The 20,399-nt window shown below is 41.7% G+C and overlaps 1 protein-coding gene across 2 annotated transcripts; it reads left to right on the top strand.

Moving 5' to 3' along the window:
• The first annotated feature begins 11,890 nt into the window (after positions 1-11,890).
• LOC127643978 (thialysine N-epsilon-acetyltransferase-like) lies at positions 11,891-19,955 on the top strand. 2 transcript variants are annotated; one of them, XM_052126963.1, is made up of 6 exons: positions 11,891-12,746; positions 14,756-14,807; positions 14,930-15,013; positions 15,632-15,733; positions 15,809-15,849; positions 18,108-19,955. In XM_052126963.1, the coding sequence occupies exons 1-6, from the start codon at positions 12,717-12,719 to the stop codon at positions 18,279-18,281; spliced, it is 483 nt and encodes a 160-aa protein (XP_051982923.1). In that variant the 5' UTR covers positions 11,891-12,716; the 3' UTR covers positions 18,282-19,955. The 2 variants fall into 2 exon arrangements, with proteins under 2 accessions (XP_051982923.1, XP_051982915.1); XM_052126955.1 differs by lacking the exon at positions 11,891-12,746 and adding an exon at positions 12,820-13,121.
• The last annotated feature ends 444 nt before the right edge of the window (positions 19,956-20,399 follow it).

The following is a 20,399-nucleotide window of genomic DNA, read 5'->3' on the forward strand; positions in this document are numbered from 1 at the left end:
TGGCTGCTCTCGCGGGACCGCGGCGTCGAGGAACTAATCGACCAGGTGGTACTGGAGCAGTTTGTTCAGCGTCTGCCCCGGAAGACGGCCGAGTGGGTCCAGTGCCACCGCCCGGCGTCGCTGGAGGAAGCCGTCCAACTCGCGGAGGACCACATGGTGGCGATTCCCAGGGCGGATGAGCCCTCTCTGTCTGTCTCCCCTTCCCCTGTGTCTTCCCCTGTTTTTTTCCCTCCCCTCTTCCCTCTCGCTCTGCTCTCTCCCCAGGGTCCGTTCCTGCCCCCCGCAGGCGCGGAGCGTTTGCGCACCCAGCTCCCCGGCCTTGGGAACACCCGCCAAGCCCTTCCCCATCCTTCAGCCGCTCTCCTCCTCAGGTGGGGACACCCGCCAGCACGGGTGCGGCCGCAGCGCCTGGGCCGGTCTGCTGGAGGTGCGGAGACCCGGACCACTTCCGGGATAAGTGTCCGCTGATGGAAATAGGGGCAGTGGTGCGGGTCTCCGATGTTCCGCAGGCTGCCCCCGATCGGGCTGGAGCGTACCGGATTCCGGTAAGAATCCAGGGGGGTACATACCAAGCTTTGTTGGATACCGGCTGTAACCAGACCACCATCCACCAACGCTTGGTTCAACCCGGGGCTTTGGGCTCAGCTAAACTGGTGAGGGTAAGGTGTGTGCACGGGGATGTTCACAAATATCCCGTGGTGACTCTGGCGATCAAATTCAGGGGAGAAAAACATAGTGTAGAGGCAGCGGTTAGTTCCCGCCTCACCCATCCGCTAATTTTGGGTACGGATTGGCCGAATTTTAGAAAGTTATTGGAGGGAGTTTGTGCGGATGGGTCCTGCGTGAAAGTGAAGGGGTGTGTGATGTGCGATGCTTTGGCGGGGGGAGGCGGAGCCAGGGCCGTCCTCTGCTGCTCCGAGTGACGTGGGAAGGGGCGAGGTGGACGCTCCTCCTCTCCGGGAATTCTCGGAGGGGGACTTCCCCTTGGAGCAGTCGCGGGATGAAACCCTTAAGCACGCCTTTGACCAAGTGAGAGTAATCGATGGTCAACAGCTCCGGCCGGGTGTCGCCGTTTCATACCCGTATTTTTCACTTATTAAAGATCGGTTATACAGGGTGACGCAGGACGCCCAAACAAAGGAGGAAGTAACACAATTATTGATTCCACGGAGCCGCCGGGAAATGGTTTTCCAGGCGGCTCACTATAATCCCATGGCCGGTCACCTAGGGGAACGGAAAACACTTCTCCGTCTAATAGCCCGTTTCTATTGGCCGGGCATTGGCGGTGACGTCCGCAGGTGGTGTGCGGCGTGCCGTGAATGTCAGTTGGTAAACCCACCGGCCACCCCAAAAGCGCCATTGCGCCCTCTACCGTTAATCAAGGTCCCCTTCGAAAGAATTGGAATGGACCTCGTCGGGCCATTAGAACGGTCAGCACGCGGACATCGCTTCGTGTTAGTCCTAGTGGATTACGCGACGTGATATCCGGAAGCAGTGCCTCTGAGCAACATCTCCGCACGTAGTGTTGCAGGGGCACTCTTCAAGATAATCTCCCGGGTGGGGATTCCGAAAGAAATCCTCACCGATCAAGGCACGACTTTTATGTCACGAACACTTCGCGAACTTTACGAGCTCTTGGGCATCAAATCGATTCGCACTAGCGTTTACCATCCTCAGACAGATGGCCTAGTGGAACGATTTAATAAAACGCTCAAGAACATGATTCGTAAATTCGTACACGATGACGCTAGGAATTGGGATAAGTGGCTAGACCCCCTGTTGTTTGCAGTACGAGAGGTCCCGCAAGCCTCCACCGGGTTCTCCCCGTTTGAGCTGCTGTACGGGCGACGCCCCCGCGGTATCCTTGACGTCATCCGCGAAGCGTGGGAGGAGGGACCTTCTAACAGTAAAAATGAAATTCAGTTCGTTCTCGATCTTAGAGCAAAACTCCACACACTGGGGCAACTAACACAGGAGAATTTGCTCCGAGCTCAAGAACGCCAACGCCGGCTGTATGACAGGGGTGCTCGGCTACGGGAATTTGCACCGGGAGACAAGGTACTCGTATTACTCCCAACATCGAGCTCTAAATTACTCGCCAAGTGGCAAGGACCCTTTGAGGTCACACGACGAGTGGGGGATCTCGATTATGAGGTTAGACGTACCGATAGAGGGGGCGCGCGGCAAATTTATCACCTCAACCTCCTGAAATTATGGAGGGAGGAGGCGGCCTCTGTGACGCTGGCCACGGTAGTTCCGGAGAGGGCGGAGCTCGGACCGGAGATAAACAAAAACTACAATCTCAACACTCCGGTTCCTTGTGGAGACCAACTCTCACCGCGGCAGCTCACAGAGGTTTCTGAATTACAAAAAGAATTTGCGGACGTGTTTTCCCTCTACCGGGCCGCACAAACATCATACAGCACCACATCGAGACCGAGCCGGGCGCGGTGGTGTGTTGCCGCCCCTATCGCTTACCCGAACATAAAAAGAAAATAGTACGGGAGGAATTAGATGCGATGCTTGATATGGGCGTAATAGAGGAATCCCACAGTGATTGGTCCAGCCCGGTTGTTCTTGTTCCCAAGAGTGATGGGTCTGTTCGATTCTGTGTGGATTACAGAAAAGTCAACGCGGTGTCTAAATTTGACGCGTACCCAATGCCCCGTGTTGATGAACTGCTCGATCGGTTAGGTACTGCTCGATTTTATTCGACCTTGGATTTAACGAAGGGTTATTGGCAGATCCCCTTGACACCAATGTCCCGTGAGAAAACAGCCTTCACTACGCCGTTTGGATTACACCAATTTGTGACGCTTCCTTTCGGTTTGTTTGGGGCACCAGCCACGTTTCAGCGACTCATGGATCGGATCCTCAGACCGCACACCGCGTACGCCGCTGCCTATTTAGATGATATTATCATTTACAGCAATGATTGGCAGCGGCACATGCAACATCTGAGGGCCGTCCTGAGATCGCTGCGGCGGCGGTGCTCACCGCAAACCCCAAGAAGTGCGCGGTTGGGCGTGTGGAGGTACGGTATCTGGGGTTCCACTTGGGTCATGGCCAGGTGCGTCCCCAAATTGATAAGACCGCGGCGATTGCGACTTGCCCTAGACCTAAGACCAAAAAGGGGGTGAGGCAGTTCCTGGGGCTGGCTGGCTATTACAGAAGATTTGTACCCAATTATTCGGACGTCACCAGCCCGCTGACTGACCTCACTAAAAAGGGGGCTCCAGATCCGGTCCAATGGTCAGAGCAGTCCCAACAGGCGTTTACGCAGGTTAAAGCTGCACTTTGTGGGGGGCCGCTTTTGCATGCACCTGACTTCTCTCTCCCCTTTGTATTGCAGACGGACGCTTCAGACAGAGGGCTGGGGGCCGTACTCTCGCAGGTGGTGGAGGGAGAGGAGCCCGGTGCTGTACATTAGCCGGAAGCTCTCCTTAAGGGAGACTAAGTACAGCACCATAGAGAAGGAGTGTCTGGCCATCAAGTGGGCGGTCCTCACCCTCCGATACTACCTGCTGGGGCGGGCCTTCACCCTCTGCTCGGATCATGCCCCACTACAGTGGCTCCACCGCATGAAAGATACTAACGCCCGGATCACCCGTTGGTATCTGGCCCTCCAGCCTTTTAAGTTCAAGGTGGTCCACAGACCGGGGGTGCAGATGGCTGCCGCTGACTTTCTCTCCAGAAATGGGGGGGGAGTGGTAGGCAGGCCGGATGACGCCCCGGCCTGAGTCGGGCGGTGGGGGTATGTGGCAGCGGGGGCATGGTCAAGCGCCCGTCCGGGAGAGAAAAGCGGTAAGGGCGCTCACACCTGAGCTAAATTATGTCTAACACCTGTCTCTAATTGCAGTAGAGCGAGGAGAGCGGATAAAAAGCCAGCGGCCACAGAGCAGAGGGAGCCCGACCTACAGCAACCCAGTGTTTCTGTGTTGATATGTGTGTGTGTGCACAGTATAAAGTGTCAATAAAAAGGCTTACCTTGTGCCGGAGACCTGTTTCCCTGTCCTCTTTCAAGGAAGTTGTCACAAAATTATAATAGCAATATACACTATACAATATAAAATAAAGTAAGCATTTAACACGACATTATGAACATAAGATAATAAAAGTACTGTGACTGAAGTACATTAAGGCAGTAATTGGTTTCTGAGGGTGTGCAGCTCAAAAATGAATTTAGCTGCAACTGATGCATGATGGTCCTCCCCAGTAACACCAGCATCTGATCTGTTTCTGCTGAACTGGAAAACTGTGGCATGAGGTTTGAGAGTTTGTGGAGGTATTTCTCTCTCACCTCTGTACATTTCTCACAGTGAAGGAGAAAGTGTGTCTCTGTCTCGACCTCACCCGTGTCACAGTGAGCACAGACTCGTTCGTCCTTTGGAAGCCATGTTTGTCTGAGTCTGTATTTGGTGAGGATCCATCTCTGTTTTGGATCTCTTACAGTGTGCAGATATTCTGCCAGATTATATGTTCTGTTTAGGGTCTGATAACATTCCAGTTTGCTTTGGTTTTTACTTTCATTTTCCCAATACTTTCTTTTATGATTTGGTTTATTCTGATTTGGTTTTGTTCAGCAGTGCTGGTCTGAAACTGGTGTTTGTTAGTTGTTAATGGGTTTGTGAGTTTCAGAGCCAGCTGACAAAGGGGACTGGTTTTAGGCTTCAGCTCTTGGGTTTTAAGGGCTTCATGTTGCAGTGTGTTAGGGGAACTTGAATTTAGGTGTGTCCAAAATTTGAGGGATCGTTTTTCAATATGTATAATAAGGGGGTATGTGCCTAGTTCGGCCGGGCATGCATTAGTAGGCGTTCTTCTCTTAACTCTTAGAATGTTTCTACAGAATTCTGCATGCAGGGATTCTATGGGGTGTTTGTCCCATCTCCAGTAATCTGCCATACAGACGGGACCAAAAGGATTCATATTCGGCCCATTTCTTTGTACAACAGGGCAAACAGTCTAGATTTTGTGGGACGAGTCTTGATGAAATTCACAATTTGTATTATTGTTTGAAGCACAGCGTTCAAATCTGCAGGTAAAATGTTTTATCCAAGGGCCTCCCTGTGAATCACATTTGGTGAAACGAACTTGTGGAGAAACATCACAATCCAGTGCCACAAGTCCTTTATTTTCCCCAAGCATGGCTCCCATACCATCTGTAGCCTACACATACCGACACAATTGTCCAACACAGACCCAATTCATCCAGTTTGCTACTGAATTTGTCAAAAATATCTCTCCCTGTGCATGTTTTCTCCAGAGCTTTTCTCTCGTGGCAGCAGCGGACAAGAAGTTGGGAGTCATTTGAGATGTCTATCGACTTGTCAACATGCAGTGAAAACAAATTCGGACTCTTGATCTCGATCAGTAGAAATTTGACATATAACAACATAGTTTAGTTTTTTCCTTCATTTGTATTTAAGGAACTGAGACCTAAAAGAAAAGGTTTCTTCTTTAAAAATCTTCTGATCTTCAAGATGCAAATCCTCCTGTCACTGTTTGTTGGAAAACAAAAACATTTCATGCACAACTGAATTTTTGTTGAAAATGAGCTGCCTCCCATTGGTTCTGTCACTCATAAGTAAGATGAAAACACACACATAAACAATCACTGATCACTCACTAAACCAATTTAATGTGTTAAATGTCTGACAAAACCTAGATCTGATATCTTTCTCTTGTAAACAAAACAACCACTGCAGGATTTCGACACAATTCCCTTAAAGGTGCAGAATGTAAGATTCAGAAACCCTTGATATTAATGACACTTGTGTTGTGGCCATTAAGTGTACTGCAGCCAGCTACCTGTTGCTCGTTCTAGCACACATGCACACACTCCATAGGGACATGAGCAAGCGAGCGTCGGCCAAAACAATGATATAACGTACAAAGAGACTGAACGTGATTCACTGGCTTCATACTCACAGATGAGGTAGCATAATTAAAATTACACAGTTATGATTGTTTTACTACAAACTTTGAAGAATGAACTACTTATCAGCTAACATAGCATACAGATACACAAATACAGCTACATACTACCAAACTATACCAGACAGTTTACTGTTGCACTGCACTGTTATGTTGCACTATTGTATGTTTTGTATGTCATATGTTGTACTACAATCAACAAACCAGCGTTTTTGCTTAAATTCATCCTGTATACCTGACTTTTAGTATGAAGAGAAGATCGTTGAAATTATTTGAATTTATGAAGCAAGGTAGCTTGCAATTCATCAGCGTTAGCAGGCAAGATCAAGTTAGTTAAAATGACACAGATCCATCCTTATGGCACTATATTTCACATGATTTGCATTTATGTAAGCTTACCTGTCCAATAAGAAGAACACCATTTCAGGGTCGGTTTTGATCCCCAAAACCGCACAAAGTTCCCTCCAGGAATCAAATGCCCTGCCGATGTTCATTCTAGTTTTCGCTCGACCACGATCACGTACCCGCTTAGCCAGACGGGATTCAGTAGATACATTTTTTTTGGCTTACTCAGAGTTTGTGTAGGAGTCGGTGTTGTGCGCTGGACATTTGCTGGATTCCATCTCTAAGGTAATGTTACATAGTGTTGCAATTTGTTGTCGATGTTGAATAGCGGAAGAAAAGCACTGAGGCACGGCTCTGGGGAGGACGCATAAACATCACATCTTTTGGATTTTCCTGGCAAAACCAACCTGCTCCCGTCACATGAAAATCAGTCTACATGCTTTAATAGGTAACTTTGGATGTCCGGGAACGGCTCATTTTTAAGTTGCGTTACAAGCCGTTCACACATTGGCAAAAAATGGTGATAATTACATGAAAATGGTTATATATTGCACCTTTAAATAGGATCAGTCATTGTGACTTGTGGAGATACATACAATGACACAAACAGAAAAGTTCCTGATTCTGTCAGTACCTGCTGTATATTAGCCTCTATTTCTTTGCCATCTGCACTGGAAGGCAAAATGTGCAGCATTTGAGTACATGAGTGACAAAGAGAGGCAAGACAATGAGGAACTCTAGAAAATGTGTGCGTCTGTGAAAAGTGTAGCAGTGTAGTGACCCAAACTCACCCTTTTGCAGATACGCACACATAGGTGGAAATCGCAGGGGGGTCAGGACACTCCCCATCTGAGGGTTGTCCCCCCCCCCCCCCCTAAAATATCATTAAAATATGTGTATTGTAAATAATATAATGATATATACTTAAAATAATTGTTTAAGAAATAAAATAATACAAATGTAAACAGGGCAACAACAAAAAACCCCTTGGTGTCCCCTTCAAAAATTGCTCTTGAGAATTGTTATGTTTATTGTCCCCCCCAACATTTTGATGAAATTTTCGGCCCTGTACACACACTTCTTACAGATTGTAAAGATTTGTATTCATGGGACGTGGAGCAGAAGGACGGATGTTGTTGGCCACTTTCTGGTCATCTGAACTGCAACAAATAGACTATGAATTAATTAGATCATCAGAATTATACTATTGATTTAATTAGGAAAAACATGACCAAAATATAGATTATAGATCCTCAAATAAAAAATACAGCTAATCAGAGTCAGGGAGAACACTCATCAGGGATTTTTCCTCAGGGATCTTCCTCTTTGGACACGCAGCTGCAATCGGGCCGGACATGGACTCCTCCATGTTTTGGAGGAGTGTGAGGAGATGCTCACCTGTGGCAGTTAAGAGAAACGTGTAAGAAGCTCCAGTGAGAGGGAATGTGTGATGGAACATAAGGAAAATGACAATGGAAATTCGAAGAAAGTGATGATGGAGAGAACAGTAAGAGCAGAAAGAGGGGCAACTCACCGTGAAGGAGAAAATCCTTGTTGATGTTTATGATTACTGTCATGGGGTGTCCTCAGAAGAGCAGCAGAACACAAATACAAAGGCCTGACCTTCAGCACCATCCATGATCAAAATCACCGCAGAATAAAACGTCTTCATGAGCTTTACTCAGAATAATTATAAATTATAAAACTCAGGGGTTTAAAGTAACAAATTAAAAATACTCACATTACTGTAATTAACTACTTTTCCCAAGAATTGCACTTATGTAGTTTAAAATTTGTATATATTTACTTTTACTTGAGTACATTTTAAGTGCTGTAACTGTACTTTTACTGTGCTATTTTCCCAATGTCTGTGTTCGCTACCTCCCTGTCCTGATTTTATTTTCATCCATCAACATGATTGTCTAGGGAGAGTCTCGTGACTCCCATCAAATCAAATCACATGTAAAAAACTTGAACAGCAGCTGCAGATCTGGCGCCATCTGTAATGGATGTGGAGGATGCCTCAAGCATATTTTACAGCTGAACATATCCGGCCGCACCTGGAAGGGCTTTTCGCAGTGAAAAAGGAGTGGTGGTGGCGTAGTGGCTAAAGCACAGGGCTGTTAATCAGATGGTTGCTGGTTCTAACCCCACGGCCACCACCATTGTGTCCTTGAGCAAAGCACTTAACTCCAGGTTGCTCTGGGGGGATTGTCCCTGTAATAAGTGCACTGTAAGTCGCTTTGGATAAAAGCGTCTGCCAAATGCATAAATGTAAATGAAAAAGGTCAATTGCATGATCATGTCATGTGAGTTTAACTTGCTCAAGCCAGATATCAGCATTAATACTGCCTCTAATTAGAAGAAATATATTGATGTCAATTTTATATTTATTATTACTAGATTCTGTGTGTCTATAATGTAGTCTGTAATTGAACTATCTGTCACTGAGATTATTAGGCTGCTGTGAGAGATTAATGCAATGTTATCAATAGGGCTGGGCAACAAAATGATCTAGATATTTATCGGGGAAAAAAAAGAGATGTCCTTGATAAAACTTTGAGTAGTTTTCTATATTTAGCCTATGTTTTACATCTCGAACATTGGTGTTCTTTAAAATCAATGTGATAGCAAGAGCACCACTGGTTGGTTGATCTAGATAAAATATAAAAGATTTACTGTATATTTCCTGACATCTGTAGCTGCATGTTGTTTGATTGACAGGCGGCTAATGTTTGAGCGCTAATGCGGGTTTGCACCTAAATGATCAAATATACTTTATAATTCCGCCAATGCCCGTTGATGTGGATTTAATGTAAACAGTTGTTTATGTCTAAAGTGAATTTAAACAGTGGGGCAAAAAGCGTACTTGCATCAAAATGTTGGACTTGAAGTGTAGATGTAACAGAATTGAGCACAAACTAGTAGGCTATGTCATATAAAGGCTAGGGAAACGAGAAAACCACTCACTACTTTTGGCTAAATAACTTGGTTAGCTTTAAAATGATTAATGTAATAGAATAAAACAGTGACATTTTTAATAATAATATTTTTTTTTTTTAAATATTGATCGTTTTTTAATAATACATATATATGAACAGGAAAGTAGATGATAAAATAATTTATAATTATTCTTAGCCTTTATAAATATAGAAAAGTATAAGCATTTGCAGAGCAATACTTCAGAAGAGTATTTCACCTGTCACAAACGTCAGAACATTGTGCATCATGCATTAGAATGAGAACACAACTATTGCTGGGCTAAAAGATACAAGCACTAAACACAAATTAAGATTTTTAGAAGAAAATTTCAGCTCTGTAGGTCTATTCAATGTAAGTGAAGGGGTGCCAAAATGTTGACACCCCAAAAAGCACATCAAATCAGCATAAAAGTAATCCATACAACTCTGGTGGTTTAATCCATGACTTCAGAAGTGATATGACAGGTGTGGGTGAGAAACAGACCAATATTTAAGTCTTAACCCATTAAGTGGCGATATGCATGAAGAATGTGAATCACCAAAAACACAAGAAGAAAGTGATATTGTGGAGATTGACTGAGCAGGGAGGAGAATTTCTAGTAAAAAAGGAATTAAATATTGATCTGTTTCTCACCACATCTATCATATCTCTTCTGAAGACATGGATTAAATCACTAGAGGCACATGGATTAGACTACTTTTATGCTGATTTATGTGATTTGTGGAGCACCAAATCACTTTCATTGTATGGACCAAAAGAGCTGAGATATTCTTCTAAAAATCTTAGTGTTCAGTAGAACACATACACATCCCGGATGGCATGAGGATGAGTAAGTTATGAGAGAATTTTCATTTTGGGTGAATACTGAATACTGGCTGAATACTCACTACTCATGAGTACTTTTAAATGAGCTACTCCTTTACTCTTACTTGAGTAGTTTTTAGGACAGCTACTTTTACTCACACTACATTTTTTGGGAAGCAACAGTACTTCTACTTGAGTATGATTTTTCAGTACCCTTTCCACCCCTGACTTTACTAAAATTCTTGATACTGTCTAGAGGTGACAGTCAATTACAGGTTGATAACAGCAAGGTCATAAATGTACTTACACTGAGAAGATTTGGAGGCAAAGGTTGACCGCACCAAAAACTCGATTCTGATTGGTTCTAATCAATCAGTTTGCACAGTTACATCAGTTTAATACACTAACCTGCAAACTCATCAACATCACTTTGATCATTCATTGAAGACATCCAAAAACCTTCGCAACTTTTGTGTATGGTGATTATTCATAACTTTGGACTGCCATCTACACCACATTGACGTGTCCTGTCCGATCCGCGATGAGGCACTTCTTGTCTGGTGTGCGACCGCCACAAGTCTCGCGAGAGTCTCATTCGCTGTTACTAAGGTTAGGTTTAGGGTTAAATTTAGTGGTAGGGTTAATGTTAGGTTTAGATTTAGAGGTAGGAGTAGGGATTCGTCGGAGTTCAAATAAACATAATAAACAGTGTGTGAACGCTACATGCGGGCGGCTCTGGGGAAACTTTAGGTAAATGGGCAGTTACATTCTAGACACCACCCTTTACAAGTAGCTAAGCAAATGAAATAATTTAAAATCAATGTTTAATTTGCCTTTAATTATTTATTTTGAGAGTAGTCATGTAATAAGCAGGATAATGAGCAGTCCTACCATTATATTAAATTGTTGTTTAAATAAACACCTACAGAACTCTGTCGAAAACGAGAGGTGGAATTCAGCAGATTCTAGAGTCAGTGATTTCTTTCTTTTCACATAATAACATTATTTAAACTCAAATCAGTATTTCATGCCCCTTTATTTCTTCATTTGGTAGGTACCAATGAAATATGTGGGATAAAATCAGCCGGTCTCTGCTTCTCTACGGTGTCCTGATCACATATCTGGTATAAATTATATGAATTCATTACACTCAGAATGAGTTGTGTTTAATGTTATATTAGCGATTAGTGATTGCTTTGCTCCTGCATCATGTCTGACTGATTAGCAAGAAGCCACAGAAGTGAGTTAGTTGTTGAATTTAAAGTAGGGCTGTCAATTGATTAAACATTTTTATCGAATTAATTACATGGTCTCCCAATTAATTAATCGCAATTAATCGCATATAAAAATATTAGCTGAGAAAGCCCCTCATATAAAAATAATTCAATATATAAAGATTATACATATTTATATCTATATATAATTATACATGGTTATCTTTAAATATTACAAAATTATATATATATATATATATATATATATATATATATATATATAAATATTCAGATAATTAAAATTCCTGTAGCAGAAGAGTTAATCATTGATAAGACAATATAAAAAGCGGCTTTAGAATACAATGTATTGTTTACTACCATATTATTGAACATAAGTCAATCATTGTCATACAGTTCACAGCAATCCATTTCACAAGTGAATTTGTCAATCAGTTGGAGATTTATTATGATTTATTTTAATTAATGCTTACAAAACTTTTACATCTATAGCAAAGATGTATTAAAACAAACAACAACAAAAAGGAAAATAAATAAAAGGTTTAATAAAAATATCAAATTGTTTACATATTTCAGTAAACTTTACAGCTTTCTTGTTTCTCAAATTGGGAATTGTTCTTAGGTTTTGCTGAACCTCTGAATTAAAAATTAAAACTAATGGTTTAAAACGCCACACTTACATTTATGAATACTAAACTTTGCCAACAAAAGCAGAACATTAATCAAATATATATTCATATTCCTTATGAAGAGACATGACATAGCTAAAAAAAAAAAAAAAATAAAAAAAAAAAAAAACCATTTTCAAAACAAAGTTGAAAGCTGGGAATAATATGATCAATAACAATCTTGCAGAAATCAGACCAAAAACAAGTCGAGTAGGGACAACTCCAAAATAAATGAAAAAATGTTTCCTCCTGCAGACCACAAAATGTTCAGAATATATCGACGTCACAATTAAATCTCTCTACAAGAAAATAATTGAGGTATTTATGAGGTCACTTCCGAATTTTGCACCATCTCAATCCAGCCACATCCTGCGTCAGACATGTTTGTGTCGCGTCTCGTTTGCGTTGCATCATAAAAAGAAAATGTTTAGGTCACTGTATCAAGTTAAATATAGTTTAATACTCAATCTTTAAATGCCTCTTGAGATCCCTTCGTGCGTTTTGAACGCAAGAACGCCCACTGAAGTGATTTCTTCACTGTATAAACTGTGTGTTGTTCACACAGCTGAAGTTTTACTTACTGTCCTCAGGAGTAAACAGGTGGTACTACAAGCTTGCATTTTTCAGGAATCTTCAAAATTTTGGTCCGGGGCAGTGCGATTAAATGCGTTAAAAAAATTCACGCGTTATTTTTGTAAAATTAATCGCACTGAATTAACGCGTTAAATTGACAGCCCTAATTTAAAGACAAATGTTTCTGTGGAACACTTCACTCAATGAGGTAACTACATTAAGTAATATATAATAAATGTCCTATGTCACCTTAAATAAGTCATCAACTCAAATTTTGAGTCGTCGTTTAAAATGTAAAGGCTGATTTAAAAAGTTCCTTACAATGAAATCGCCGTAGCTGAGCACATGGTGTATGAGCTGTAGTATGCAAATGGCGCAGTTCTAGCAAGTTCTTCTGTTCTCAGCGCAGCGTGTGAGTCAGTTCAAAACACAGTTAACGCATCGTTGGCGATTTTCAATTTCATAGTTTTTTTCACGTTGACAAACACTTACAATTTGTGTGTTATTATCATCGAGCAAGATGGATTTTACAATACGGGCCGCCACGCTTGAGGACTGTAAGGACATCTCGCGGATGATACTGGTGAGTGGCTCGATGCGTGCATAACCTCACACGTGCGTCAATTTCTGACTGTTTTAGAAGCGTATGAAATAATAAAACGCTGCTCTGTGGCGTCACTAACACCATACTCAATCTTTCATTATCATCCAAACATTGGCGTAGTGTTACATGCGTAATGACATCAATGTCTTTGAATGAATTACAGTAAACCATATTCCTTTCTGAACCGTCCTGTAATCTGATATTTCTCTGTCATTGAATCTAGCGGATGGTATTCGATTTCGAAATGCCCAACAACGTGCAGTAGCCTTCAGCTGTCAGCTGCGACTTTGTATTTGAAATGTGTATGTGCAATGACGTCATGAAAATTAGCATAAAGAATGAAAATCAGATGTCATGTCCTTAAAGGGATAGTTCCATGGTTTCATGCCGTCCAAGATGTGTGTGAGACTTTCTTTCTTCTGCAGAACACAAATAAAGATTTTTTTTTTGTTGTGAAGAATATCTCAGCTCTGTAAGTCCAGACAATGCAAGTGAATGGTGACCAGAACTTTGAAGTTCAAAAAAGCAAATAAAGGTAGCATAAAAATAATCCATAAAACTCCAGTGGTTAAATCTATATATTCAAAAGTGGTATGATATGTGTGGGTGAGAAACAGATCAATATTTAAATGTGAAGTATGTCATTTCTGCGCTACTTGTGGCACCAAACGGAATTACAACTCCTTGTCCATCCTGAACCCGTTACATATAGTATGCATTCAAACAACCTTTCCCAACACCCCTTAGCCTCATCACGCCCTTTCACTTATGCTCCTAAGGTTTATGCTAAGTACAAAAATAATTTGTTTTATTGATCATTGCATTACCCTGGCTAGCTTTTCTGTAATTTCACATAACGTTAACTATCTGTCTTGCAAGCCAGCAACCTCATTTACAGACCAGGTTTCTTGATTTTTTCTGAGAATCACTCTCTCATCCCAGATGAACAAATAATTCATACTAAATAAAAGGTGATAAAATGTTTAATGTCGTAATGAACAAGACCACTATAACATATATCACAACCAAAACATTAAAACCACCTGCCTAATATAGTGTAGGTCCCCCCTCGTGCCGCCAAAACAGCATCAATCCGCATCTCAGAATAGCATTCTGAGATTATATTCTTCTCACCACAATTGTACAGAGTGGTTATCTGAGTTACCGTAGACTTTGCCAGTTCAAACCAGTCTGGCCATTCTCTGTTGATCTCTCTCTTTAACAAGACATTTCTATCCACAGAACTGCCCCTCACTGGATGTTTTTTGTTTTTGGCACCATTCGGAGTAAATTATAGAGACTGTTGAGTGTGAAAATCCCAGCGGATCAGCAGTTACAGAAATTCACAAACCAAATCATCTGGCACCGCTTGCCCGTTGGGTTGGTGCTGGGGGGTTTAGAGTTGGCCGCTGCTGTGGAAATAACAAAAATACCTCTTGACATTTTCGTCATTACTTTCGTGAACGAGAATTACACAGAATATGACAGTTTGACATCACTTAACAGGGTGTGCTGCAGCACTTTCCGCGGCTATGATTTCTATTATAAATGCATAGTGTATTCTCATGCAAAAGAGGGTTAAACTATTTTTATTGTGAAATTCTTCACACTAGGAACTGGCCGAGCATGAGAAAGTTTCTGACCAGATCAAGATTACACAAAAAGGTAGGCCTATGTGTCACATTTCTTAAAATCAAAATGTAATGATATATGCTTGACAGAATTCATGTTGTGGACTGCTTGGGCAATAATTCAGAGCTGATAACAATCTTACTTCTTTACTATAGATCTGGAGCAAGATGGCTTCTCCAAAAACCCTTTTTTCCATGGGATTATTGCTGAAGTACCAGAGCACCTTAAATCCAAAAATGGTGAGGGAAAATGAATCACATTTCAAAGGACCCAGGTTGATTCAACATCTTTGCAAAACATCTTTTACGAGCCACACATTAAAGATATTATGTCCCTGCTGCACTTAGAGATAGTTTGTTTGTTATCTAATCAGGATATATGGGTCATGTCTAGCCTCTGTGGATGGTTGTTACATAAGCTGGTTTGGCAATTTTATTCTCTTGCCTTACATACTCACATCCATGGTTTCTATGATATGTTTTGTACAGCTACATTAATATAATTACATTTTAGTTCACTTAGCTGACTATTACATATGCATATATTATGTTGACATTTACTTATGTAGTTATGACTGAAAAGTGTCAGTAAGGTGTCATAAAGTGTAAGAATGCAGTACTAATATTGTGATATATATATGTTTTGTAACTTGATATTGTTTGCACACATTGTTTACTTACTCCTTATATCTGCTGTAGAGTTTTGTGTTTGGTGTAAACATTTTGGACTTCAGCCATCTAGCTGACAGGGATGATTGATCTGCTGAGCATAAATGTATATTTTGACCAGAAAAAAGTCACTATTAATAAGTACTTTATGGATTTATGTAGTGTGTATGTGTTTATGTATCTTCACAGGTCATACCAAGATCGGTTACTCTCTGTATTTCTACATGTACAGCTCATGGAAAGGCCGGGCGGTGTACATGCAGGATCTGTATGTGATGACAGAGTTCAGGGGTAATTAATGTTCATTTGGATTTACAATTAATTGAATTGCCCTGGTCTTATTAATGATTTTCTATGTATTTTCAGGGAAAGGCATTGGAAAGGCTCTAATGGCCAAAGTTGCCCAGGTGAGGGTGGTTTATTTATAACGTTATGCTCATTATTTAATTTATGCTGTGGCATGTAAAGACGGTGTGTGAATGTGCAAGGTTGTCCTAGCAACCTAGTTTCCAATCTTAATATTTCCATTAATACTACTTATAATAATAGATAAAAATGTATATAAATGTTGATTTCATCACAGTGATTTTGCTACGGTGAATGTCGAGGCGTGCAGGGAAGTGTTTTTATCCGGAGGCGGGGTCTGTTGCACTCATTTGCGTGGCTCGTCATCAATTGTGTGGAGATTGCATCACTGTTTTATTAATATTATATGACAAAAACTATTTTCAAGTTTTAATTCAATTAACCATGTACTGTAATATGGTGGTAATATAGTAATCATGGTTAGTTTTGTGGTTACTGTAAATGTACAAAGAAATACCATGGTGAAACTATGGTTACTGTTGTAAAACCAAGGTTATTTTTTCTAAGGTTAAGGTTAGGTTAAGGGGTTAATGTAGTGTGTCTGTGGGACTCTAAACATCACAATAAATACTGCAGTGATCCCCATATACTGTATGTTAGTATTTAAATGTGGGTGCAAACTGTATCTGACACTATTTGCACTGGGGTGTACATAGCATATACAGTGAATGTAGCTTTTCCACATTTTTCAAAATGTATTTTTATTTAAACAGATTTACACTTATTCAAAAATGGATTAAATTCATTATATTCAATCTTTGCAAATGTATTAAAAATAAAAAAACGGGGGGAAAAAAATCATATGTACATAAGTATGCACCAATTACAGCCTCAAGTCTTTTTGTGTATGATGATACAAGCTTGGCACACCTATTTTTGGGCAGTTTCTCCCATTCTTCTTCGCAGGACCTCTCAAGCTCCATCAGGTTGGACGGGGAGCGTCAGTGCACAGCCATTTTCAGATCTCTCCAGAGATGTTCAATCGGGTTCAAGTCTGGGCTCTGGCTGGGCCATTCAAGGACATTAACAGAGTTATCTCATTGCCACTCCTTTGTTATCTTGGCTGTGTGCTTAAGGTCATTGTTCTGTTGGAAGATGAACCTTCGCCCCAGTCTGAGGTCCAGAGCGCTCTGGAGCAGGTTTTCATCAAGGATGTCTCTGTACATTTCTGCATTCATCTTTCCCCCGATCCTGACTAGTCTCCCAGTTCATGCCGCTGAAAAACATCCCCACAGCATGATGCTGCCACCACCATGCTTCACTGTAGGGATGTTATTGGCCAGGTGATGAGCGGTGCCTGGTTTCCTCCAGACATGACGCTTGCCATTCAGGTCAAAGAGTTAAATCTTTGTTTCATTAGACCAGAGAATTTTGTTTCTCATGGTCTGAAAGTCCTTCAGGTGCCTTTTGGCAAACTCCTGGTGGGCTGTCATGTGCCTTTTAATGAGGAGTGGCTTCCGTCTGGCCACTCTTCCACACAGGCCTGAATGGTGGAGTGCTGCAGAGATGGTTGTTCTTCTAGAAGGTTCTCCTCTCTCCACAGAGAAATGCTGGAGCGCTGTCAGAGTGACCATCGGGTTCTTGGTCACCTCCCTGACTGAGGCCCTTCTCCCCCGATCGCTCACTTTGGTGTAGCGGCCATCTCTAGGAAGAGTCCTGGTGGTTCCAAATTTCTTCCATTTACAGATGATGGAGGCCACTGTGCTCATTGGGACCTTCAATGCTGCAGAAATGTTTCTGTACCCTTCTCCAAATCTGTGCTTCAATACAATCCTCTCTCGGAGGTCTACCGACGACTTGGACTTTATGGCTTGTTTGTGCTCTGACATGCACTGTTAACTGTGGGACCTCATATAGACAGGTGTGTGCCTTTCCAAATCATGTCCAATCAACTGAATTTACCACAGGTGGACTCCAATCAAGTTGTAGAAACATCTCAAGGATGATCAGTGGAAACAGGATGCACCTGAGCTCAATTTTGTCATGGCAAAAGCTGTGAATACTTCTGTACATGTGAATTTTTTTTCTTATAAATTTGCAAAGATTTCAAACAATGTTCTTTCACGTTGACATTATGGGTTATTGTTTGTAGAATTTCGAGGAAAATAATTAATTTACTAAATTTTGGAATAAGGCTGGAACATAACAAAATGTGGAAAAAGTGAAGCCGTGAATACTTTCCGGATGCACTGTATCATTATTTGAACCAGAGTGCAAATAGGATCTGCCTTTAAATTATGCACCAGATTACTGTTGGTTGTTGATGTTGTTGATCATGTCTGATTGTGCTTACCCTCAGCTTGGTCTGGCTGCTGGTTGCACTCAGTTGAATTTCACAGTGTTGGACTGGAACAAGTCATCACTTGACTTCTACCTGAAGCAGGGCTGCTGGGATGTGACCTCTGACCTCGGCTATCACTGCATGCGTTGTGAGGGTGATGCCCTTGAACATTTGGCCCAGGGAGACCTTTAAATTGTCATGCACATTGAATCCCCTGTCTACTCTTAATAAGAGCTCAGAGACACAGGTTGACACTTTACTAGAAATTGCACACATAAGTAATTTTCTCTTAAAAGCTTTTACATTACACTGATAAGCCACAACATTAAAACCACTGACAGGTTTAGTAAATTACATCAATTATCTTGTTACAGTGGCACCTGTCAAGGGGTGGGTCGTCAGGGTCATGGTTGCACTCATTTGCGTGGCTCGTCATCAATTGTGTGTAGATCGCATCACTGTTTTATTAATATTATATGACAAAAACAATTTTCAAGTTTTAATTCAATTAACAGTGATGAAATCACGGCTCATTGATGCACATGGGGAGCGAAGGCAAGCCTGTCTGGTCCGATCCCACAGAAGAGCTACTGTAGCACAAATTGCTGAAAAACGTAATGTTGGCCATGATAGAAAGGTGTCAGAACACACAGTGTATCGCAGCTTGCTGATGGGGCTGAATAGCCACAGACCGGTCAGAGTGCCCATGCTGACCCCTGTCCACCACCGAAAGCACCTACAAAGGGCACGTGAGCATCAGAAATGGATCATGGAGCAATGGAAGAAGGTGGCCTGGTCTGATGAATCATGTTTTCATTTACATCATGTGGATGGCCAGGTGTGTGTGCGTTGTTTACCTGGGGAAGAGATGGCAGCAGGATGCACTATGGGAAGAAGGCAGGACGGCGGAGGCAGTGTGATGCTCTGGGTAATGTACTGCTGGGAAACTTTGGGTCCTGGCATTCATGTGGATGTTACTTTGACACGTACCACATACATAAATATAGTTGGAGACCACTAACACCACTTCATGGCAACAGTATTCCCTGAGGCCGTGGCCTCTTTCAGCAGAATAATGCGTCCTGCAATACTGCAAAAATTGTTCAGTAATGGTTTGAGGAACATGACAAAAAGTTCAAGGTGTTGGCTTGGCCTCCAAATTCCCCTAATCGCAGTCTGATTGAGCATCTATGGGATGTGCTTGACCAACAAGTCCGATCCATGGAGGCCCCACCTCGAAACTTGCAGGACTTAAAGCATCTTGATGCCAGATATCACAGGACACTTTCAGAGGTCTTGTCGAGTTCATGCCTCGACAGGTCAGAACTGTTTTGGCAGCACGAGTGGGACCTACATGATATTAGGCAGGTGTATTTAATGTTGTGGCTTATCGGTGTATATTGTAAAATGTGATTGATTGGTATGCAAAAGAGATGTCATGGCTACCTAGACGTTACAGATGTGTCACTTTATGCTTTACATGGCACCAGGCATTTCTCCTAACAAAGAACAAGCTCGACAAATTTACAAAAAAATGCACATAAGATAAATCCTTATTGTGTTGATTTGTGGTAATGGAGCCATTCTCCAATTTAATTGTTTATTTTGCCTTGTATAATAAGGTTTTAAGTATTAATAAACTCCCATATATTTAAGTATGCACTGTATACAACTTGAACATGCAACCCATAAGTACTTCATCCTATAATTTGTATGTAACGTTTTTTACCTGTTAAAAAGGAACTGCACTTTTGAAAATGCCGTGTACCCTCCCGAAAATGTTACCCTATTACAAGCTTCTGTGTCCAGTGTGCTGTGGAGGTCTGTTGTTTTGTCTGTTCTAAATGCCATGAATAAAATTATATATGTTCAGGTTTGACTGTACGTGTTTTTAATTTATGCTAAGCATTTGAGAGTATATGATTTAAAACTGTTAAAAAATTATTTCAGTTGAAAGTTGGATTCACATTTAGGCGGCAGATCGCTATTTGTTTGAGCTGTTGCAGTTCCCACACCTTAGACAACACCGCCATCATGTGGTTACTTAGAGAAGTGACTGAGCGACACGCCACACTATTGGATTATTCGTGCGGAGAATTAATTAATTTATATTTAAATGGAGAACCGATATCGATGTATATATTTCCTTCGTGAAAAGTGTTTTTTCTTTTCTTTTTTGGAAGCCACTTAAGACAAAAATTTTAAGCATATTTTGTTTTGGGGTGAATTGTGTGTGACTTCAGCAAGCGGTTTCGTTCAATGTGCAATTTGCCCCACCAAAACAGCTGCTTTGAGTCAAGGAGTAGTTCT

The sequence above is a fragment of the Xyrauchen texanus genome, chromosome 1 (genome assembly GCF_025860055.1).
Source record: "Xyrauchen texanus isolate HMW12.3.18 chromosome 1, RBS_HiC_50CHRs, whole genome shotgun sequence".
NCBI lineage: Eukaryota > Metazoa > Chordata > Actinopteri > Cypriniformes > Catostomidae > Xyrauchen > Xyrauchen texanus.